The sequence below is a fragment of the Saccopteryx bilineata genome, chromosome X (genome assembly GCF_036850765.1).
Source record: "Saccopteryx bilineata isolate mSacBil1 chromosome X, mSacBil1_pri_phased_curated, whole genome shotgun sequence".
Classification (NCBI taxonomy): Eukaryota; Metazoa; Chordata; class Mammalia; order Chiroptera; family Emballonuridae; genus Saccopteryx; species Saccopteryx bilineata.
The window spans coordinates 24,367,516-24,392,385 of NC_089502.1; the positions used below are offsets into that span (position 1 = coordinate 24,367,516).

The following is a 24,870-nucleotide window of genomic DNA, read 5'->3' on the forward strand; positions in this document are numbered from 1 at the left end:
ATACAATAGTTGATGGAAGTTTTATTTTTTGTTTGACAGCATGGGCTTTCATCTGGACAAAGGGCAACAGTAGTTAGTATAGAGGGGCAAAAGGAATGGTCAGGTCAATACTGAAAATTATTTTTTTCCTTTCAAGATGTACTTTCCACCCTGCTCTGTCTCTTGACCCACTTCAACCTCATTTGCTAGGTGAAGGGAAAACCAAGGCCTCAAAGGGTATCACTGTGGTCAGAAAATACGACATTTGTGGTATTAACAAGCAATACGTATACCTGTTCAATGTTTGGAAGGAGAAATCACTGTAGCAAGGTAAGCCACAATACAGCAGAATATTGTAGCTCACTGGCTCTGAACCATTTAGCAATGTCTGGAGATATTGTTGTAATAACTGGTGTGTGGTGGGTGCCAGTGACATCTAGTGGGTAGATGCCAGGGATGTGTGAAACATCCTACAATGCCCAGGATGGCCCCTGCCCCCTACAAAGAATTATCTGGCTCCATATGTAAAGTATACATAAGCAGCAGGATAGTGCTTCTTGTATCACAGAAGCCATCCTGTAATAATGATTTCAAAAATTTTTAGGAGGAATGATGATACAATGAGGACTTACTATAACTTTCTTTTCACTTTTGAAATACTCCATAATAATGAAAAATGAGAAGATCAAAGGGCAGTCATATCTCTGAACCTCTTTGAAATGGCAAAAGGTTTTTATGAGCAGATGTCACTGAAACTGACTGGTGTATATTTTCTAGCCGGTGGCTTTAGAATTTCAAAATCAGACAGGACATTAAGAGACTAAATATAGTTAATAAAAAAACAATTATGAACAATCAAAAGCGATTTTAGCCTGACCAGGCGGTGGCGCAGTGGATAGAGCGTTGGACTGGGATGCGGAAGACCCAGGTTCGAGACCCTGAGGTCGCCAGCTTGAGCGTGGGCTCATCTGGTTTGAGCAAAGCTCACCAGCTTGAGCTCAAGGTCGCTGGATCGAGCAAGGGGTTACTCAGTAATGGTGAAGGCCCGCAGTCAAGGCATGTATGAGAAAGCAATCAATGAACAATTAAGGTGTTGCAACGTGCAGTGAAAAACTGATTGATGCTTCTCATCTCTCCGTTCCTGTCTGTCCCTGTCTATCCCTCTCTCTGTCTCTGTAAAAATAAATAAATAAATAAACAAATAAAAAAACTTGCTTTCTTTAAAAAAAAAGAAAAAGAAAAAAACGATTTTAAAGCATTTTCCCAGAATTTATTCTGAATATAGCCTCTTCCCCAGTTTTTCAGTGCATATGAATTTGATCCACTTGACAAAACTTGCCCAATTTTAAGATATTATTTCTAAATTTCATGTAAATACATTTGTTGCAGGGTTTCTTCATTTTTTAATGTATTTTCTAAATTTTCTGTCAAAGATGCAATTTTAAAACTTTTTATTTTGAAGAATTGCACAACCAGAACAAAGAACTTCTGTATGTCCTTCAGCCAGATTTCTAAAATGTTAATATTATACACTTGCTTAGTCATCCTATCCTTTTTTTCTGAAATATTTTAGATTAAGTTGCAACATTTTATCTCTGAATACTTCAATATTTAACATTGAAATGTTAACAAGAAATTACCATTATGTCAATATTATTATTTAATCTATAGATATTCAAATATAGTAAATTGTTCCAATAATCCCCTTTTAACATAGGAAAATGTTATTTTTTCGGCTGGGGATCAATTGCCACCTCTGTAGTTACATAAATGTGGAAGAGTTTCTCGATCTGTATTTGTCTTTAGTGACGTTGATGATTTTGAATAGTGCAAACCAGTGATTTTTATAGACTGCTCCTCAGTATGGAGTTGTCTGGTGTTCCCTTCACGATCAATTTTAGGTTATGTGAATTTTTGGTATGATGTTACAAAATAGTGTTTTTCTTAGAATCTTATTAGGAGGCCTATGTTGCCCGTTTGTCTAATTTCTGGGGATGCTTATTTTCATCCCCAGCTGAACCGGTGTCCCGCCCTCTTTGCCACTGTGAAGTTACTATTGTACCCTTTGAAATAATATGTGGTCGGGAGATAATTTGACAGCCAGTAATATAAACAAATCGTTTCTCACGATAATTGCGCCCCCTAGTTTTGCCTAAGGTTACAATGACACTGGAGACTAGCGTGTTGGTGGCTCTGGGACTGTCTCTTTTCCTGCTAGACCATAACCCCCGTATTAGCATTTCCGATAGTGTAAATGAGCACTTCTTCCCTGAGTACTGTAATTTCTCACAGTACTTAGCAAGGTGTACTGCAATTGATCTGCCTATACGTTTGTCTTTCCCACAGACTGAACTGGTTGACCGCAGGTATCCTTCACTGTTTTTCCGTTCCCAGTGTCTAGCTCATATTAGGCACTTAAAAAAGTGCCTAATGTTTGAATTAGTAGCCTGGAGTAGATCACCACGGAAGAAGACAAGGGGCTACAAGCCGGCCTGCGGACGGCACCTTTCCTGTCGTAAAGGGAAGCGAGGGCAAGTGTGACGGAAGGCGCGGCCATCGACGTCACTCAGCGACGAGATCCACGGGCCTGGGCAAACTCGTCGGCCACGGTCGCAGGGCCTTGGGCTTCCGCGGGATGGGGAAGACTGTGGGGCGGGAAATCGAAACGCGATCTCGCCGTTCCCGGCATTCTTAGTGGGCGGGGCTTCACTCTGACCCCTCGTTCGCGTGCCACACATCCGGGCTTCTGCTGCTAGTGAGGGGAAGATGGCGGCCGCGACGGTGTCGGTTCCCGTAGAGTGGATAAAGAACTGGGAGAAATCAGGGAGAGGCGAATTGTGAGTGTCGGGGCTGGCGGCGGGCGCCCCGCCGGGCTGGGCCTGGTGTCAGCCGCGCTCTCACTAACTGCAGGAGGTCGGGGGGAGGGCAGGTGTCCCCCCGCCCCAGCCGGGCGGAGGGTGTGGATGTTGGACGAGGAGTTTTGAACTGAGGCAGGAGAGGTGCAGCAAAGCCCCGCCGGCAGCCCCGGTCTCCCCGACAGCCCCGCAGCCGCAGCCTGCGAACGCCGCTCCCGTGTCGCGTCTGCGGAGCCGGCGTGCCCGCTCCGTCTATTCTGTCCCCCTCTTCGCTTCAGCTCACTCGGTTCCTTTCTCTTGACGGGGCCGCGCCGGGTGGGGGGCAGGACTTTCCATCTGTCTCGCGTCCCGTTTCTTCACCGTGCGCCCGTTGCACTCCGCAGTGTGAAGCCCGGCGCTCCTCCGCCCGGAGTGTGAGGAGGGCGAACCGTCTCGGACCCCCTCCTCTCTTGCGGCCGCTGCTGCCGCGAAGAGCTCGGTTCGGCACGTCCCGGCGTCCTGGGGAGCGGCCCCCGGACTGCCGGCCTGGCGCCGCGCCGCTGCCCGCGGGGAGTGGGGCCGGGACGGCCACCTGCTCTGAAGACCTACTGGCATGTCTTTCCACCTTAGAGCCATTTCGGGTTGGACGCAACTTTCGTCATTAAACGTTCCGTAAACCCCATTTTGTCCTGGGACTGCAACTAATCCTGGCAACTCTCCAAGGTCCTCGAGGACCCAGAATAACGCGCTTCCTTCAGTCATAAAACTTTCATTTTTCAGTAATACGTAACAGTAATTTGTCATACCCGCGGATTCCCCTCCCCAAATTTCAACCTGTCAGGGACAATAAAATTTAGCAAAACAAACCCCAGGTTTTAAAAAAAATTCAGATAATTTATTTCAAATTTCTTCCTTTAAATCACTTTTATTAGCTAAAGCTAAAACCTCTGTTTTACCGTCGTTGCCCCCCCCACCCCTCGTGGTCAGTTGACGGTTTTCTCGTGCAGTTTGCGGTTGGAAGTTCGTTACTGAGAATGAAAGCAGAGAACGCGTGCGCGTGTAATAACGCCGGCCTGTATGGCCTCCCGCCTCCCCGCACTCGCAGTGCTTGAGTCTTAACTGTGTGAGCTCTAGAATTGGATTGCACGAGTAAGCAGCCGTTTTAGCCACTTAACTAGGTGAGTGACCTTGGATAAGTTCCTCAACTACTTTGACAGGTCCCCCTTGAGTAAATTCGGAATAAGTACTCAAACGATTCTTGTGAAGACTAGATGATGCCTGTTTTAAAGCACTTGGTTTATAAGTGCTCCAATGATAGCTGTTAAAAGCAATATTCCAATCCTTAGATATTTAAGCGTACTGGACAGCTCTTGCACTTAAAGTCTGTACCATTTAGGTTAGGAAATAATTGGTCCCTGACTCTTTTATACGCACGCTTGTACTCAGATGAATTGAGAGACCTTTGAAGAGTGGGGACTGTGTCTCATTTATTTTGGTTCAGTTGTCCTGCTTCCCCTCCCCCTCCGACTTTCTAGCATATGCTTCAAGTGCTTATTGACATTAACTGAGAGAGAAGTTGATAAATACTCATTTTTAACTGGAACATATTCCAAATTCTTGTACTGCTAGTTAACAAATAGCTATTAAAGTCCTTGTGTGCAGGGAAGGCAAAATGGTAAATTACCAGAGCAAACCAATATTTTCATCTATATTAGCTTATGATAAATCAGTTCACTCTTGTTTACCTTTAGAAGCCAACTTAGTTATTTAGGGGCTGTCATCTTTATAGATTGCTCAACTTCCCCCATCCAGCTGTTTTCGACAGTTTCACTATTGTGACTCTCACTTTGGAATGCATGGTTTTAGGGCTAAGAGGTGAAATTCTGCTTGGCTTTTGACTGACAGTCTTTGGAGAGAAAAACAAACTGATGTAGTCAAATGGAGTTTTGGATTTCTTTCTGTGTTTCAAGCCTTTTATTTACACACATATACGTATGTAGTTATTCCATGGCTTGTGGAATTGTAGCTTGAATTAGAGTAGATCCAAATCAGTATAGTAAGTTTTATAATTTTATTATATAAAGGGAGTTTAAAGTTGCTATTTGTGTGGCACAACGGAATATTTTGGTCAAACATCACCATTCAGTACTTTTAGTTTTCTTTAATTTGAAGCTTTGTTGCATATAGTCTAACCTTGGATTTTTTTTTTTTTTGGTGTTTTGCTAAAGATAGATGTTAGCATTTTCATTTTATTAGAACAAATGGTGGTACAGGTACATTGTGAAAATCACTTCCTTTGTCTGAGAACAGCTTCTAAAAAATAAATCAGCAACTAGAAATGTTAAAAATGAAGGTAAGCTTTTCCTGAAATCCAATGACTTTTAAGAAGTGGGGCATGCCTGGCCTGTGGCGGCGCAGTGGATAAACCTTCGGCCTGGAATGCCAAGGTTTCCGGTTCGAAACCCTGGGCTGCCCTGGCCAAGGCACATACAACAAGCGAGCAATGAACAACTAACATGAAGCACCTATGAGTTGATACTTCCCAATCCGTGCTCCCCTTTCTTTCCTGTCTCTGTAAAATCAATAAATAAAGTATTTAAAAAAAAAAAAGAAGTGGGGCAAGCATCAGCCCCACAATGTAAACACAGTGCAAGAAGGGCAAGGATTCTCTGTATGCTCAGAGAAAACATACTTCCTTATGACAGGGAGTAGAGTGGCTAAGATCGGCATTTTAAGCCGATTTTCCACAAAAAGGGTAAAATTATAAAGAAGATTGAGCTTTGAATGCATTGAGCCCAACTGCAGATCTAAGAGAATGCTGGCTATTAAGAGATGCAAGCATTTTGGACTGGGAGGAGATAAAAAGAGAAAGGACCAATTGAGTGATCCAGTTCTAAGCTTTATATTTTGTTTTACTGAGTGATGATAAAATCATGGGGATTTGTTCTCTTCGGAAGAAAACACAAAGGTAATGTGCCACCAAATTATTAGTGAATCATTTATAGATTTAGCTTTCAGGATATGACCAATATTTAAAGTAATATCTTGGGTGGTTTTTTCCTTTTTAACAAGATAAATGAGCAGATTAGCTTTAGCTTAACTGAAAATGACCTTTAAAAAATGCCTAATGTATTTCATGACGTTCATCTCTTGTCTGTCACTTCTTACTTGTAGTCAACGTCAGCATCATGGTGTTAAAGAACATATGAGATATATTCGGCATTTTATACCGTTAAGAGAGGGCAGTTCTTCGTTGTGCCTTATGAAAAGCAACTGTCTTTAATTTCCAAGTTAAAGGAAAGCAACTGTCTTTAAAAAAAGAGAGAAAGTCTTGGCTTTGAAGAATAAATTTCGTTAATTAATTGAGGGGAAAAAAAAGCCTGTATTTGGCCTTTCTGAATGGTCCATCACACACCTCACTAACCTATTCTAGAGATACTAATTATATTTTTAATGGTAACTTACAGAACTCTTAATATGATTTTTTTCTAACAGATATCAAAAGGACAAAGGAGGACTACCAAAAGATAATTATTAAGTGTCTTTCCCAGTAACACTTAGATCTACTTGTACCAGTTCATGTCTAAATGCAAACTTTTTAAAATACTGTGACATATGCAAGACATGGATTTAATTGGTTTAATTTTAGAATTAGAGTTTTAGTTTCTGGATGATTTCATATTAGCCTAGGACTTGCCATGATTAAACTAATAAACTTGCATATACTGGTAGATCCAATGGAGAGTTCTGTTTTTAGTAGAATCATTAATATAGTGAACTCAGCATTTGTGTCACAAGCAACCTTAATGTAGGATTTATGTTCTAAACTCTTAATCTGAAGATGTTAGTCTCATGTCAATAAATAGTCTAATTTTGAAATACTTGTATTTGTTTGAAAGACTTAATTTTTTTCTTTTATAATTACATACCAATTAGAATTTTTAGGTCTTATTAATTATTGGTAGTTATAATAAAGTTTTAAAATTTAATTGCCAAATGATTTGGTTGCCATCCTTTTTATTCTGCTGCTAAATGATTTTACACACTTTGGAACTTATCTAAGTACATTTGGATGTTCATTAAATGCTGTCTGATCTGAGTTTTTTGGAGGGATATAGGTCAAGGGAGGCAAATAATCATTATAAGAAATTTTAGTCTTGGTAGTTGAATCTTTGTTTTTCTTTATTTTTAAAGTATATTTTTTCTTCAAAAGCTGCTGTAAATTCAGCTGGAATTTTGTCTGAAACCCTTATTTCGTGTCTTAATTTTCATTTGGCAGTCATTTTCTCATTTCAGTTTGTAATCACAAGTCTTGGTCTGTTTTCTTGGTTAAAGAAATTCATTCTTCAGAAATTGTTGTAGCAATATCAGATTAGGCTACTGCTTTCTTTGTTAGACATTAAATTATTCTACAGTGCTTAAATATTAAGGTAGAGTGTGTGCTATTGAGGGACTTGTGTGCAGGAACATCTGTTGTCTTCCTTTTTTTATAACATTTCCTGTTCCCTTTCCTCCACAAATGTACATTTTCATTTTCATAAATGCATATTTCAAGATAAAACTACATGTCCCAATATCCATGTTTGTGAGTTATGTGTCTCTTATGAAAATGATAATTGAGGATTTACTTACTTTGCCTAACCAAATTTACTTTTTTTTTTTTTTTTGTATTTTTTTCCTGAAGTTGGAAACCGGGAGGCAGTCAGACAGACTCCCACATGTGCCCAACCGGGATCCACCCGGCATGCCCACCAGGGGGCGATGCTTCACCCATCTGGGCCGTTGCTCTGTTGCAACCAGAGCCATTCTAGCGCCTGAGGTAGAGGCCATGGAGCCATCCTTAGCGCCCAGGCCAACTTTGCTCCAATGAAGCCTTGGCTGTGGGAGGGGAAGAGAGAGACAGAGAGGAAGGGGAGAGGGAGGGGTGGAGAACCAAATGGGCGCTTCTCCTGTGTGCCCTGGCCCGGAATCGAACCCAGGACTCCTGCACGCCAAGCTGACGCTCTACCACTGAGCCAACCGGCCAGGGCCCAAATTTACTTTTCTTTTAAGAATTAATTGAAGTATAGATTGATGTTAGTTGTTTTTTTTTTTTTTTTTACCTTGGTTTTTTTTATGTGTGAAACCAACTTTTAGGTTTTGATTACAAAACACATCCTTGATAGAATTTAAGACATTTTATTCAGTTTGTTTCAGAGCTTTGACAGAAAGTAGCTTCTTTATTCTCAAGGACGTGAGATAGCATCTCCACAATAGCACCAAACTATTTTAAAATTGGAAAAAAATGGTAAATTTAATTATTTGGAGGTTATTAAGGTGCTGAAATAATCATTTGAATTTGGACTGAGGCAGAATATTTTGTTATTTTTAAAGTCACATTAAAATGGGCAACTGTTGGTGAGCTCTCCCTCTCAGAGTATGCTCATGCCATTCTTCTCCGACATGCATCTCAAACTCTAAGGGTTTCCACAAGACTTGCACCTAGGGAAGCAGTGGGCAGTGGAAGCTTGCCCCAGGCTAACCCTCTGAGCTGACTCCAAGACCCTTTTTCTCTGACTTCCCAGAGAGCCAAAGCTGGGCCACCTTGGCTCATTTCTTTCTATAACATTTCTAGAGAGTCAAAGCAGGCCCTCCTAGGCACTCTCCTGTTGCTTCTTCTATTCTAAACCCTTCCCTGTTTCACTGTCCCCAGCATTAGTAAATGTACTTTCAAAATAAAAAAAAATAAAATAGGCAACTGTTGGAGGTAGTTTCTCCCCTAATCATTTAGGAGAGAGCACTAAACTTGTTTCAACAGGCATAGTAAGACATGCGGCGTAGAGAAACAGATTTGTTTCTTTAAGAATACTGTGGTGGCGCAGTGGATAAAGCATCGACCTGGAAATGCTGAGGTCGCCAGTTCGAAACCCTGGGCTTGCCTGATCAAGGCACATATGGGAGTTGATGCTTCCAGCTCCTCCCCCCTTCTCTCTCTCTGTCTCTCCTCTCTCTCTCTCTCTCTCTCTCTCTGTCTCTGTCTCTCCCTCTCCACTCTAAAATGAATAAATAAATTAAAAAAAATTAAATTAAAAAAAAAAAGAATACTTCATGATTTTCTGTTAGTGGCTTACTTAGGGAGAAGAGCATGAACAAATCTACTGATTGGAAGAAATTTAGCGATTGTTTTTAGTTTCCTCTGCAAGGAAGGAAGAACTGTTTTATATTAGGGAAATAAAAGTATCTATTATACAAGGGAATTATCCCTCAGTGATTTCTTACACAATTTGAGCAAATATTTGTGATGCTAATTAATAGTTCATGCTGATGTAATCGTGTATTCTAATGAATATGTTTGTGGCCTTGCGACTGATAAGATGGCATTATATTTCATTTTTTAAAAATTATATAAGAATGACTGACTATACCATTGGATCAGGTGGGATTTGGACATTACCCTCTCCTCACTGGAAGGATTACCACAAAGAATATGCATTAACCTAATTAAAACAAACAGAAAATGAAGCTACTGAAAATGTGAATAAGCACAAACATACATCATAAATACTAGTTGGCCTTGCTTTTTTTGTAGCCTGGGCACAAAGGGAAAGTGGAGTTACTTGATTCCATTACATTCTTCTGTCAAAGACAGGTTTCCTGCTACTGTATTCTAGAGGGAATTGAAGCTGCGGGACAGTGAGAGCTACAAGGGGGGAATTGTTTTAATACTTTATAGCAAATATTGAAGCAGTCTTGATAAGCTTTCTGACATATTTACTCTTAACAAAGGAGCTAGGTTGCAGACGTTTTAGGTTATATTCTCTGATACTAGTCTGGAGCAGATGCTATTTCTGTGTTGCCTGTTGGAAGAAAGATTGATTTTGTTTTCCTATTCCAGATAATCTTCTGGTAGGTGTAACATATTTTGAAAAATCGGAAATTTAACCATTGTTCTCAACACATTGGAAGGCCTTCTAGTTCTCCAGGGAAGTAGTTGAAAGTATTTGGAGTACAACTTAAATTTATTTTACCATTTCTAAGGTGTTCTCTGAACTTTTTTTCTTTCCTTTTTTAATAGAAGTTGGTTAAAAATGAAACTAAATGAGATTTTCTGCCTATGCAGTTTTAATTTAGTAATTGTTCTCCATCGGCAGGGGTTCTTTGGTTTTAAAAATAATTTTGTGAGACCTACAAGTGAATTGTTGACCAGGGAAAGTTGACTTTGACTTTTTTTTAACACTCTTACACTGCTCATTCTGATGATGGAGTATTCAAATAATCAGAGGACACAGACAGGTGAGCTTCAAGGGCATGGGTAATCTGCAAATAGAGAATCTTATCTGTAGATGATTGTAATGTGGTGTCATATTTCACCTTAGGTGTGATATATAAGCATATTCTGTAAGTTTTAAAATGACTTATTTTATTGACTGGAAAAAGAATTACTAGACATAAAAGAAACACCTGCATTTATTGGTTCTCTTTTTTGTTAGAGCCTTGTGCAACTTGTAATAATATTTCTTTTCCTAAATTGTGAAATTAAAGCAATACAGAAAAGTACACAAAACATAATTGTAAAGCTTAACCCTTTGAGTGGTGTTTTGTTAACCCTTTGAGTGAGGACGTACATGAACGTTCGTACTGCTCAAAGGGTTAAAGAATCTCTAAGATGCTTACCCATGTAACTCACACTTAGGCCAAGACAACATAACCTCCCTTGCTGATTGTACCCCTCTTAATTCTGCAGATAGCCATTATCCTGACATTTATGGTTTTCTCTTGTTTTTATTTATAGTTTTACTACACAATAAGTTTAAGTTTGTTCTTAGACTTCATATAGTAAATGGAATCATAGGATGTTTATTCAGTTGTGTCTGGCTGCTTTTGCTCAACGTTGTCTTTAGGATCCATTCATGTTTTTGCAAGTACTTGTGATTCATTGATTTTCAGTTACAAGATGATCCATTGTATAAGTGTACCACAATTGATATTTATGCTATTGATAAGCAAAATTTTTTATTTTTTTTAGCTATTACTAACAATGACAATGAAAACATTCTTTTTTTAAATTAATTAATTAATTTATTTTTAATAGGGACAGAGAGAGTCAGAGAGAGGGATAGACAGGGACAGACAGACAGGAATGGAGAGATGAGAAGCATCAATCATTAGTTTTTCGTTGCGCATTGCGACACCTTAGTTGTTCATTGATTGCTTTCTCATATGTGCCTTGACCGTGGGCCTTCAGCAGACCGAGTAACCCCTTGCTCGAGCCAGCAACGTTGGGTCCAAGTTGGTGAGCTTTTGCTCAAACCAGATGAGCCCACGTTCAAGCTGGCAACCTCAGGGTCTCGAACCTGGGTCCTCGGCATCCCAGTCTGACGCTCTGTCCACTGCGCCACCGCCTGGTCAGGCGAAACATTCTTATATAAGTATCTTGGTATATATTCGCATGTGTTTTTGTGGGATATATATCGTGTAGAATTGCTGGGTTCTAGATTGCGATTAACCTTAGCTCTACTAGATACTGTCAAACTATTTCAAAATATACTCCTACCAGCAGTATATGAGAGTTCATCTTGCTTCACATCCTGGCAAACATTTAATATTGTTGGGCTTTAAAATTTTTGTCAGTATGATATGTACTAATGGTATTTTATTGGGGCTTATATTTTCGTGGACATCTTTTTGTTAGAGTTGCAATTAAGCCAGACTCGTGGAGACAAAATACCTCGGCAAAGCAACTTTAATAACTTCTGCAGAAAGACGTGCTGCCACTAGTAAAAGCTGGCCAGCAAGCTCTTGGGCAGGGAGTTAGGTTCTGTTTTTGTTCCTAACTCAGGCCCTAGGCTGATTCTTGCCCCATTGGCTGGGGTGGTGACTATACAATTGTACTCTTTCCTGATTGGTTATTTAAATGGCTGTGCAAAGGGGGAAGGGAGAGGTGGGGATAGCGTTAACTTCATGAAACTGGATGAAGAGGGTTGGGAATGTTGGAGAAACCGGATGAAGGGGCTTGGGAAATTGTTGCCTGAAACTGGATGAAGGGAGTTGGGAAAATTCCTGTTGAAGGAAAGAACATGAGGTAAACAAGTTTTTTTTCCTTCGGTCTCCTCTATTATTGATACATTCTTATTCTTTTCTTCAAACTTGGTAAGCAGAAGTTGGCTCTGGTCATTGGTGTTCATTAATAGCATCTGGTTAAAATAAGTTGGAGGGCTCTGATTGGTTATGGCCATCTCGATCAGTCTGTGAATCAGGCCTCCAGCACATAGGATGATGCAGTATCTTATAAGAATCAAGACTCCAGTAACAATTATTGGGGGAGGGAGAAGTACAGAGAGGTCATTAATCCTTTCCATTTTCCAAATCTTTGTTCCATTAAATTAGTGGAAGGGTCATCTATACTAGAGTTTTCAGCTAATTCATTTACATGTGTGCAAGGCTTTGGTAATGGTGCCATCTGGGGCTGTGTTATTGGGGATATAGGTACAACATTGGGTTCCAATCATAACACACACTCCACCTTGCTCTGCTAGTACCATATCTAGATCTAGTCTATTCTCCCAGGCCATTTGGCTGGTATGACCAAGCTGTTCTGTGATTCCCTTAATCACATCCCTAGTGTAATTGACAAATTTTTGTTGATGATAATATATATATATATATATATATATTTTATCCAATCTACATTCTTGTTTATGGTTACCCACCAGAATAAAGCTGATTCAAATCCAGCTGCAATTTGATGCCGTGCCTTGAACTTGTTGGGAATCCCCCTGTGGAACTCTAGTAGAATCTATCTATCTATCTATCTATCTATCTATCTATCTATCTATCTATCTATCTATCTATCATCTATTCATCTATCATCTATCTATCATCTATCTATCTATCTATCTATCTATCTATCTATCTATCTATCTATCATCTATATCTATCTATCTATCAATCAATCAAGGGTGGAATGACCCATGGGGAGTTGATGACACTCTTCTTGTTTCGCTTATTTTGTGACAAGCTCTAAGATGTGAAGTAGAGAGGCAAATGCCAGGGTAAAAGGGATGGCCAGGTGTATTAGGGAGCAAGTGCTGCCCCAGCTGACCCAGAGAGTCTTAGATCATCGTACCGCAATACCACCACCACCCAGCCTCAGCTCTGGGGATCATAATGGCAGATTGGTCTGTCAGCCCTGTGAAATTGTTGGCTCGCACTGCACAGAGTTAGGTTTCCTACAAAGGCCAAATTGCTCCCACACCTTGAGAAGCATGAAGAGAAATTGGCAGTAGGATCAGACACTCGTAATAGACCTTAGGGCAGCGGTTCAGAACCGCTGCCTTAGGGGCTGACCCGCAGGGCCTTTGACCTCTGGGAAACAGCAGCAGTAATGATTAACATGACTCATTTTGCCAGGCGGTGGAGTGTTGGAACTGGGCTACCACACAGTTTATCCCATCAGAGTCCAAGGACCACCCGAGTGGAAATGAGACTGAGTCTCCGGTCTCCCTGTAGCATGAGCATAACACTTGATTTTGTTTAGAGTGAACAGAATATTTGATCCATTCTACCCAGGCATTTGTCTCTTGGTATCCTGTTTCTATTGTTAGGGTCTGTTTTAAATCCTTCACTTCTATTATTACTAGGTAGAGGGAGGCCTGGAGGGCCCCCCTTTCAATTTGGAGCATTAGTCCTAATATTACCATTAAATCTCTTCCCAACAAATTGGTCCCAGCCTCTGGGAATTTGGTTTGAGGAGATTTCAAGCCCGGGTGGTAGTACTAAGGGAGGAGTGAGAGACTGCAGAGTTGATCAGGAAGGTGACACGAGTTCTTAATGATCTCACCTCTGAGTTTACAAGGGGCTGTGGATGGGACCAGTGGTAGTAGAAGAACTCCAGGCCCCCTGTTCTTCATCGAACATCATGAGGGAATCAGCTTTTCTCTTTGTCCCATTCTGGGCACCTCTTAAAATGACTATACTTTCAACATTTAAAGCATTTGTTCTCTCCCTTTCCTCCTCCTCACTCTTGTCGACTTGCATTTGTTCCCCTTCCCCTTTTGTCACCTTTGTTCACTTTCTCAGTTCCTTCTCTTTGTTTTTTCCCTCTTCACAAGCCTTCTACAGCCTGCACCACATACATCACAATACAACATTTAAATTTTAGCAAGATTAACATCTGATTCTTGTTAACAGCATACACCTTAGCGGTATCCTTTCACTTTTTTTTTCCCAGAGATTCAATGCTAAATACATTTTACTTTTATAAACACTGTTATCTGGAGAGGCTTTTGAGGAATTAGCTTGCATCTGAGTGAGGTGCTATTATCCCATCACATAAGGCCAAGGCACAAGGCCCTGTCTAATCTTAAAAAAGATGGATGGGAAAATTCCTCACAATCCTGAACCCTTTAGGGCAGGGATCAGGAAGGTGGCCATATTCAATACTTAAGACATCAATTGCTCTTAATAAAAATAAGCACTTATCCCTAATATACAGTACTGCAAGTGCAGGTTAAATTTATTTGTTAACAGTTGCCTGCTGTTTTCTGCTCCCAGATGAAATGAAGCAACTCGCCTGATAACAAGAGAAACTTGATAATACAAAAGCTACCATTAGAAGAAATCCTTTCAGGATTATTAAGCCACTTCTTTGCTGTGAAGCTCCTATAGTAGTAATAAGTATTATTAAATCACCTGAAAAAAAAATTCCAAAAGAGAACCACACTATAGCACATCCAAACTTTAGTGTTTCAAAAAAATTCCCAAGCTGTTAATCTATGTCAGCCCAGTGAGCTAGACCAACCCCCAGTCCAACACTCTCCTTTCCCAGGCCCTACACTTGGAATCCAGTGGATCTTCACCAACTTTCCCAGCTGCACAATTCAGAAGTTGAAAAAAAAACAACCCACAAAGCTTTTTAGGATGGGGAGTTACTTGCCAACTTGGAAGTTGCGATTTCTTATTTTTTCCATCCTAAATATTTAAGTTTTCTGGCATGAGTTATCCAATATCATAAACTAAAGAAATTACTCAACCCAACCCTCCTGATCCCAGCTATAATAGGCCATTGCCAAAGACTAATTGCCAAAATTTGCCCCACCCCTTAAATAGAAGGTATTTTTTTTTCTGAAGCTGGAAATGGGGAGAGACAGTCAGACTCCTGCATGTGCCCGACAGGGATCCACCCCGAACGCCCACCAGGGGCGACGCTCTGCCCACCAGGCGGCGATGCTCTGTTTCTCCGGGGCGTCGCTCTGTTGCGACCAGAGCCACTCTAGCACCTGGGGCAGAGGCCAAGGAGCCATCCCCAGCGCCTGGGCCATCTTTGCTCCAGTGGAGCCTCGGCTGCGGGAGGGGAAGAGAGAGACAGAGAAGAAGGAGAGGGGGAGGGGTGGAGAAGCAGATGGGCACTTCTTCTGTGTGCCCTGGCCTTGAATCAAACCCGAGACTTCTGCACGCCAGGCCGACACTCTACCACTGAGCCAACCGGCCAGGGCCAATAGTAGGTATTTTAAAAGTCACATTATTTGAAAACTTAACTTCAACATTTGGCCTAGTCAAGCTCTTCTGAAGTTCTGAGGAGATGACTGAATGTGAACCGAAGCTGCACTGTGCTGTACATTTCAGCTTCAGCTGGGAATACTCTTCCAAGGGAACAGGCAGCTCCAATCCCTAAAGGCATTGTTGCAATAGCATATCGGTACAATCCTTCTCTAACCCAGTTTGTTAATAGTGCTATAGTATCTGTGGAAAGTTAGCCATTTCTCCAATGGACAGTTCTGCCAGACCTCAAAGTGACGACTGCTTGTGCTCTGGTTTTTAGAAAATGTTTACACCTGTGGTGGTCTGATTATCTGGATTCTGGATTTTCTTTTTTCTTTAAGTTTTACTACCTGGAAGGGGTGAAAGATCTTTTCCTCACTTTGAATTATTTTTTTTCTCTCAGTAGAATCTTTAATATGAATAACATGAAAGCTGGTGCATAACATAATAACCAAATTCTAAATAATGTAATTTGACATGCAAATGAGAATTACAATACAGAGACACAGGCATGACACATAAATAAACTTCACTGCCTGACAAGGCTGCGGTGCAGTGGATAGAGCATTAGACTGGGACGCAGAGGACCCAAGTTTGAAATCTCGAGGTCACCGGCTTGAGTGCAGGCTCATCCAGCTTGAGCGCGAGCTCACCAGCTTGATCACGGGGTTGCTGGTTTGAGCATGGGATCATAGACATGACCCCATGGTTGCTGACTTGAGCCCAGAGGTTGCTGGCTTGAGCAAAGGGTCACTCGCTCTGCTATAGCCCCCCCCAGGCACTTATGAGAAACCAATCAATGAACAACTGAGGTGCCACAGCAAAGAATTGATGTGTCTCATCTCTCTCCCTTCTTGTCTGTCCCTATATGTCCCTCTCTCTGACTCTGTCTCTGTCACACACACACACAACCCTGATTAAAACCTAATAGCAGAGCTGCTACTTGGCCCTTATCTCTGAAGACAATAAACACAGAGCACAGCAATTAGTATGGCAAGGCCTTAGAGTACAGAACAAAGAAACAAGTTTAGGATCCAAAATATCAATCTATTTAAGTTTAAGTGAGTGTTCTTTACATATTCTACTTTTAAAGCAACAATGCCCAGAGTATTTGAATACAGGAATGAAACTATTGTATTTATTTCAGTATTAGAGCTAGCACTTACAATTTTACATGCAAGAACTTAATTTAGACCTCAAAAGAGCCACATCTTGGCTCTCCTAGGTTGATATCATTTGTTGCTTTTTTCTAGTTGTTTGGAGATTATTATCACTATAAGTGAGTGTTTGGCCCAGTGAAACATTGGGAGGTTTCTTTCCCTTTTGTTTGGTACCATCTTTGTCTCCAGTTGTTATGGTAGAGGTGTGACTTCCTATCCTGACTGTCGTGATTCCTGAGAGAGGCTCAGTCCCTTGTCCCTGGAGGTTTCTTGCATTCTTGTCATTTGCTTAGTCTGTCTCCAGCTGTCCCCTTGTTGTGGACATTAAGTGCCTCTTAGCAATTGGTGGGTTGGTATGAACCCCAGACTCAATCAAGCACTGCTTGATACTGCCATAAGCCATATGAGGTCACTATGGAACCGTGCTGAGGCACGACACCTGCACCTCTCCCTGAGCATGAAGGAGCACTTCACCACACCTGCAACTTTTCTTACCTTGGTCCATGCACAGAGTGCCTGGTTGCCATGGTATCACCTTTGAGGGCCCCTTCCCAGCCTTGCCGAGAGTCTGGGTTTGTTTGTTTCTTGGGCTGAATCATAGTCCCTTTAGTCGAGGGCCACTGCAATGGAGAGCGAGATGCGTCTTCCTTGACAGAGGGCTGAGACCCCTCCCGAGAGGACCAGGGATCCTGGATGAGCCCCCAAATTGTTAGAGTTGCAATTAAGCAAGACTCGTGGAGACAGTACCTCAGCAAGGCAACTTTAATAACTTCTGCAGAAGGACGTGCTGCCACTAGTGAAAGCTGTATGAGCAGGGCTGGGGAATCGTTGCTGGAAACTGGATGAAGGGGGTTGGGGAAATTCCCATTGAAGAAAAAAATGAGGTAAATAAGTTGTTTTTACTTTATTTTTACATTATTAGTCATTTGGATTTATTCTTGTGAAAGACTTCTGTATCTTTCCCCCTTTTTTTCTGTTGAATTACATGTATTTCTTTCATTGATTTGTAGAAGTTCTTTATATAGTTTGTATTTGCACCTTTTTTGGGTTACACTGTATGGGTGGAAAATATCTTGCTATTCTTTGGCTTGCATTTTCACTCTTATTATGGTGACTTTTGATGAACAGAAGCATGCACTTTAATTTAGTTAAATGTATCAGTATTTTGCTTTTATGATTAGTACTTTGTATTTAAGCAGTTTTTCCCCATTTCAAGATTAATGAATTTACCCTCCTTTGATTTTTCTGGAAAAGTATTATTTTGCTTTTCATTTCAAAGTCTTACTTAACCAGAACTGATTTTTATATATGTTGTGAAGTAGGAGTTGCAGTATATTGTTGTTGTTGATGTATAATGAAGAAAATCCAGCATATTACAGATAAGCAGTTGGCAAAAAGAGAATTTTAATAGCTTTTTCACATAATTATAGATATTCTTTGATATCATGTCAAAGTCGTTAATTGTAGTTTCTTAAGGATTTATTTCATTGCCAAATCCAAAACCACATCAGTGATCTTTTGTAATTTGTCAAATTAAAATCTATTTGTCTCTCTTTTATACTGGGAATCTTTTACCTATGTGTCATTTTGCAATGTCATGCATTGATCATTTGGAACATTGGTTCACTAAGTGATGCAGCTCTTCAAAATATTGACACGATGCATTATATGATATCTACAATCTCATTTTTTAGTATTATTATTGCATTTATCAGGAAACTTTTTATGAATTGGGAACTAGTTAGGTACATGGTAGTCGATCCAAGTTTTCCAAAATTCTAATTTCTGTTTGAAACTTTACAGTTGCAACAAATACTCTCAGTTTTTTTTTTTTCTGGAAGTGACTGGCTCACTTAGTTCATTTTTGAGAAAATGCCTGTCAAAGACCCAAGTCTGAATAACCATAGATTGTCAATTGTTCTTTCAGGTAAAAATGATGTTCTATGAAAAAGCAGCTAGTTCAGCTCACAGTTCAAACAATTGCATAAGTGATTATCCTTCATACAACGATAGTATTTTTATGTGTGATAGAAATGAAATGTTTTATCTGTACTTTTCCATTTTCACATAGAATATGAAGAAATATGTTAAAGATATGTTCTCAGGGCTAGGATTTAATAAAATTAATAACTTTTAGTACTTCATCAAGGACATAATTTATTAAAAAGTTTTAATTGCCTTTATTAGGGTGACACTAATTAACAAAGTTACACAGGTTTCAGGTACCCAGTTCTCCTGTACATCGTCTGTACACTGTCTTGTGTGTTTACCATCCAAACCAAGTCTCCTTCCATCATCATTCATTCCATGTTCCCTCCTTCACCTCCTCCTCCCCCAGGACATTTTTTCCCCTAATGCTTTTAAAACTTTATTTATTTGAGGAGAGAAAGAGAGAGAGAGATAGAAACATTGTTCCTGTATGTGCCCTCACTGAGACTTGAACCCACAACCTTTATGCCAGACTGGTCTGCCAGAAATTTCATGCTGGTCCTCGAAAGAGTTAAGCACTCAGAAGTTGTAGGAAGATTATAGACCCTATGGTCTTAGTTAAATTTGCTTATGCTCAAAGTGATTTCTACCTTAGCGGTCCCCGAAGTAATTATACTATTTTCACTGGTCCCCAGTGTAAAACGGTTGAAAACCACTGCTCTAATCAACTGAGCTGTCGGGTTGGGGTGGGCATTTTATTTATTGTAGCTAAACACATAACATGAGATCAACCGTAACAAAAATTTAATTGAAGTTTATTAAGCTTATTAACGATAAGCACAGTGTTGCACAACAGATCTCTAAATCTTTTTCACTTTGGATGACTGAAGTATTATACCCATTTAATAGCAACATCCCATTTCTCTTTCCCTCTAGTTCTGGAAACCACCAGAATTCTACTTTAGATACCTCATATGAGTGGAATCATGCAGTACTTATACTTCTGTGACTGACTTACTCACTTAGCATATTGTCCTCAGAGTTCATCCATGTTGTAGTAATAAGACATGGTTTGTCTTATGACTGAATAATATTCCACTGTACATATATATACATCTTCTGCATTCTTTTGTGATTGGTCATTTGGGTTTCTTCCCTTTGTCTACTGTAAATAATGCTGCAATGATCAGGAAAGTACAAATACTTCTTTGAGACCCCAGTCTCAACTTTTATGAGTAAATACCCAGAGGGATTGCTGGATCACATGGTAGTTCATTTTTAATTTTTTGAGGAATTTTCATACTATTTTTCATAGCAGCTGTACCATTTTATATACATTCCCACCAACAGTGCACAAGGGTTTCATTTTCTTCACATTCTTCCCAACACTTGTTAGTTTTGTTTAAAGAATTAAGTTTCTTACAGTAGTTTTATGATCACAGAAAAATTGAGAGAAAGGTACAGAGATTTCCCATTTACCCCTGGCCCTCACACATGGATAGCCTCCCCAATTATCAACATTACTTACTAGAGCGGTAGTTTGTTACAGTTGACAAACCTACACTAATACATCATAGCCACCCGAAGGTTATAGTTTATTTTTAGCTTCACTCTTAGTGGTGTACATTCTCTGGCTTTGGAAAAGTGTAATTATGTGCACCCATCATACTAATGCAGTATTTTCACTGCCCTAAAAATCCTCTCTGCCTGACCAGGTGGTGGCGCAGTGGATAGAGCATCGGATTGTGATGCCGAAGACCCAGGTTTGAAACCCCGAGGTTGCCAGCTTGAGCGTGGGCTCATCTTGCTTGAGCAAAAATGCTCACCAGCTTGGACCCAAGGTCGCTGGCTCAAGCAAGGGGTTACTCAGTCTGCTGAAGGCCCATGGTCAAGGCACGTATGAGAAAGCAATCAATGAACAACTAAGGTGCCTCAACGAAAAGCTGATAATTGATGCTTCTCATCTCTCTCCGTTCCTGTCTGTCTGTCCCTATCTATCCTTCTATCTGACTCTGTCCCTGTAAAAAAAAAAAAAAAAGATAAAAAAATCCTCTCTGCTTTGCCTATTTATCCCTCCTTTAACCCCCAACTCCTAGCAACCACTGATCTGTTTACTGTCTCCAGGTTTGCTTTTTCCAAAATGTCGTATTGCTGGAAACATACACTATATAGCCTTTTTCAGATTGGCTTTTTTCACTTAATGATATGCACTTAAGTTTCCTCCATGTCTTTTTATGTCTTGATAGCTCATCTCTGTTCAGTGCTGAATAATATTCTATTTCAGGGATCCCCAAACTTTTTACGCAGGGGGCCAGTTTACTGTCCCTCAGACTGTTGGAAGGCCAGACTATAAAAAAAAACTATGAACAAATCCCTATGCACACTGCACATATCTTACTTTAAAATAAAAAAACAAAATGGGAAAAAATACAGTATTTAAAATAAACAAGTAAATTTAAATCAACAAACTGATCAGTATTTCAGTGTGGGGCGCCACAGCCGCAGACCGGATGTGTGTCATATGACACGCGTCCGGAGCCCTGAAGCATGCATTCCGCGTCACCGGAAGTAGTACTGTATGAGCGATGCCACACTTTCTGACCAGTGAAAGAGGTGCCCCTTCCGGAAGTGCGGTGGGGGCTGGATAAATGGCCTTGGGGCCGTAGTTTGGGGACCCCTGTAATCTATTGTGTGAATGTACCACAGTTTATTTATCCATTCACTAACTGAAGGACATTGGTGTCTTCCAAGTTTGGGCAATTATTAATAAAGCTGAACTAAATATCCACGTGGAGGTTTTTGTGTGGATATATTTTTTATCTCCTTTTGAGTAAATACCATGGAGTAGTACTGCTAGATTGTAAGGTAAGAAGAATGTGTTTCGTTTTGTAAGAAACTACCAAATTGTGTTCCAGTGAGCGAGACCTCCTATTTATTGTGTCCCATTCTCACCAGCATTTCTTAAAGTAAGTTTTTTTATTTATTTATTTTTATTTGTTCATTTTAGAGAGGAGAGAGAGAGAGAGAGAAGGGGGGAGGAGAAGGAAGCATCAACTCCCATATGTGCCTTGACCAGGCAGGCCCAGGGTTTCGAACTGGCAACCTCAGCATTTCCAGGTTGACGCTTTATCCACTGCGCCACCACAGGTCAGGCACTCACCAGCATTTCTTATTGGTTATTCCAGTAGACATGTGGTGGTATCTCATTGTTTTAATATCCCTGATATATGGTGTGTAGCATCTTTTCATACTTATTTGCCATCTGTACATCTTCTTTGATCAAGTGTTTATTAAGGTATTTTGCTCATTTTTAAATTAGGTTTATTTTTTTATTGTTGACTGCTAAGACTTCTTTTTATATTTCAGATAGCAGTCCTTATCAGGTATCTTATTTGTTTGATAATGTCATCCTTACAAATGTGAAGTGATATCTCATTGTGGTCTTGATTTGCCTTTCTCTGATAATAAGTGATGTCGAGCATCTTTTCATATATTTATTGGCCATTTGTAAGTCTTCTTTGGAGAAACGTCTATTCAAGTCCTTTACCCGTTTTTAAATCTTTTTTTTTTTTTTGCAATTGAGTTATAGATATTCCTTATATATTTTGGATATTAACCCCTTATCAGATATATGGTTTGTAAATATTTTCTTCCATTCTGTAGGTTGCCTTTTCATTCTGTTCATTTCCTTTGCTGTGTAATTTTTATTTTGATGTTCTACTTACCTGTTTTGCTTTTGTTGTGTTTGCTTTTGGTGTCATATTCAAGAAATCTTTGCCAAGACCAGTGTCTTTTTTTCTTTTTTTAATATTTAATTTATTGTCTTGGCTGGATAGCTTGGTTTTTTGGATCATTGTCCTGAAATGCAGACATGGCCGGTTTGATCCATGTTTGGGGCACATACAGAAACAGATTGATGTGTCTCTCTCCCCCTTCCTCTCTCTGATATCAATAATAATAATAAAAAGTACACAGAAAATAAGATGAAAATAAAAAGAGAAGTCAACAAAGAACATTTAAAAAATATTTATTGATTTTACAGAGAGAAGAGTGGGGAGAATGAGAAATATCAACTCATAGTTGCTTCACTTTAGTTGTTCACTCCTTGCTTGTTGTATGTGCCTGACTGGGCAAGCCCAGGGTTTTGAACCAGCAACCTCAATGGTCCAGGTTGAGACTCTGCCCACAGTGCCACCACAGGCCAGACAAGACCAGTGTCTTGAATGAAACTTTCCCTGTTTTATTTTCTAAGGGTTTTACGGTTTCAGGCCTTATGTTTATATACTTAATTCACTTTGAGTTCAGATTTGTGTTATGTTGTAAGATAGCTATCCAGTTTCATTCTTTTGCAAGTGACTGTGTTGCTGTTGAACCTCTCTAGTGAAATTTTCAGTACAGTTATTACATCCTCTTTTTTTTTCATTTTTAGTGCATGTGTGAGAGAGAGGGGAAGGCGGGCAGACAGGAAGGGAGAGAGCTGAGATGAAAAGCATCAACTCATCTTTGTGGCACCTTAGTTGTTCATTGATTGCTTTCTCATATATGCCTTGACCCCGGGGATGGGGCTCCAGCTGAGCCAGTGACCCCTTGCTCACTCCAGCGACCATGGGGTAATATCTACGATCCAATGCTCAAGTCGGCTACTCCACCCTTAAGCTGGTCAGCCTGAGATCAAGTCAGATAAGCCCTTGGGGTTTTGAACCTGGCTCCTCAATGTCCCAGGCCAATACTCTATCCACTGTGCCACCACCTGGTCAGGCAGTTACTGCATTATTTAACTCCAAAAAAATAAAAAAAAATTCTCTTTTGTTGAATTTCTCATTTTGTTCATGCATCACTTTCCTGAGCTTGATGAACATCTTTATGATTGTTAATTTTTTTTATCAGATAATTTATGTACCTCTAGTTCTTTAGGATCAGTTTTTGGAGGGGTATTTTGTTCTTTTTTGGGGGTCATTTTCCCTATTTATGTTCCTTGTAATTTTGTATTAGTGTCATTGCATTTGAAAAACACACTCCTGGCCCTGGCCCGTTGGCTCAGTGGTAGAGCGTCAGCCTGGCGTGCAGGAGTCCCGGGTTCGATTCCCGGCCAGGCACACAGGAGAAGCGCCCATCTGCTTCTCCTTCCTCTCTGTCTCTCTCTTCCCCTCCCGCAGCCAAGGCTTCATTGGAGAAAAGATGGCCCAGGCACTGAGGATGGCTCTGTGGCCTCTGCCTCAGGCGCTGGAATGGCTCTGGTTGCAACAGAGCGACACCCCAGATGGGCAGAGCATTGCCCCCTGGTGGGTGTGCTGGATGGATTCCAGTCGGCATATGCGGGAGTCTGTCTGACTGCCTCCCCATTTCCAACTTCAGAAAAATACAAAAAAAAGAAAAAAAAAAAGAAAAAGAAAAACAGACTCCCCTCCAGTCTTTATGGACTGGCTTAGAAGGGGGGGGGAGAGACCTTTACCAATTAGCCTAGTTATTGGTTCTGGGGAACTTGCACATCTTTTCTCTACATATGTCTTCTCTGTATTTAAGGGTGTTAATTCCAGATTAGAGGGATTTTCCAGTTTCTTTCAGAAGCTTGTACTTCCTTCCATCCTCTGGTGTCCATCTGTTGTACCTTGGGTCTTCTGAAGCAGCAGTACACCACCCCGCTCTTATTGTTCTTAGTGCCCCCCAGGTACCTAGAGTACGCCAGGTACCATCAGTACCCTAAGTCAGGCTAGAAGAAACAAGTCCCTCAGGCAGTTCTCTCCAAAGCTGAACTGTTGGGCACACTCTCCAATCCTCTTTTTATCCCCTGAGGGAGAGGTTGCTGAGCTGTATTGGTCTCTATTTTCTGTGTTGTGGGTTCTCTGGATTCACAGTTCGCCACCCACTGTTTTGTTCTCAGTAGGCTCCCTCGGCACCTAGAGTATGCCAGTACCTGTCTGTGTTCCAAGATATTCCAGAAAGAAACTAGTCCCTCAGACAGCCTCCCCTCTCCAGTCAGAATGTTAGGTGTACTGCCCAGTCTTCTTTTTTCCTCCCCAGGGAGAATTTGGGAGCTAGGAATTTCCTTACAATTGTGTGTTGCTGTGCCCAGAGGAGGGACTATGGTGAAAGAGTGAATTTTTCTACCCGCTTTGATGAAGCTGCGTTAGTGTTTGCTGGGGTGCGAAGCTTCTGAGTTTCTCATAAAGGGAATTGGTATGTGTGTTGTTGAATTGGTGTTTCTATGGGAGGAAGGAAGGCCTGGGGCTTCCTATTCTGCCTTCTTGCTGATGTCACTCCCATTGAGCACGTTCTTAAGTGAAACTGGCTTTTGTTTGTGAAGAGAAATATAATGAAGCAGTTTGGTGACATCTTCCGAGAGACTGGCTCTGTTCTTTCCTTTGATTTCTTAATCATGAAGGATTCAGTGCGTAGGTTAGGTGCGGCCTTGCTACGTGCTAAGGTGCCAGCGGGCTTCCTTTTTGCTT

At 40.7% G+C, this 24,870-nt stretch overlaps 1 protein-coding gene across 11 annotated transcripts in view; it reads left to right on the forward strand.

Moving 5' to 3' along the window:
- The first annotated feature begins 2,723 nt into the window (after nucleotides 1-2,723).
- THOC2 (THO complex subunit 2) overlaps nucleotides 2,724-24,870 on the forward strand; it is a 155,520-nt gene continuing 133,373 nt past the window's right edge. For all 11 annotated transcript variants that reach the window (XM_066248608.1, XM_066248603.1, XM_066248605.1 and 8 more), the window contains exon 1: nucleotides 2,724-2,816. In XM_066248608.1, the coding sequence (XP_066104705.1) occupies nucleotides 2,746-2,816 (71 nt within the window). In that variant the 5' untranslated portion in view covers nucleotides 2,724-2,745. The remainder of the gene's footprint in view (nucleotides 2,817-24,870) is intronic.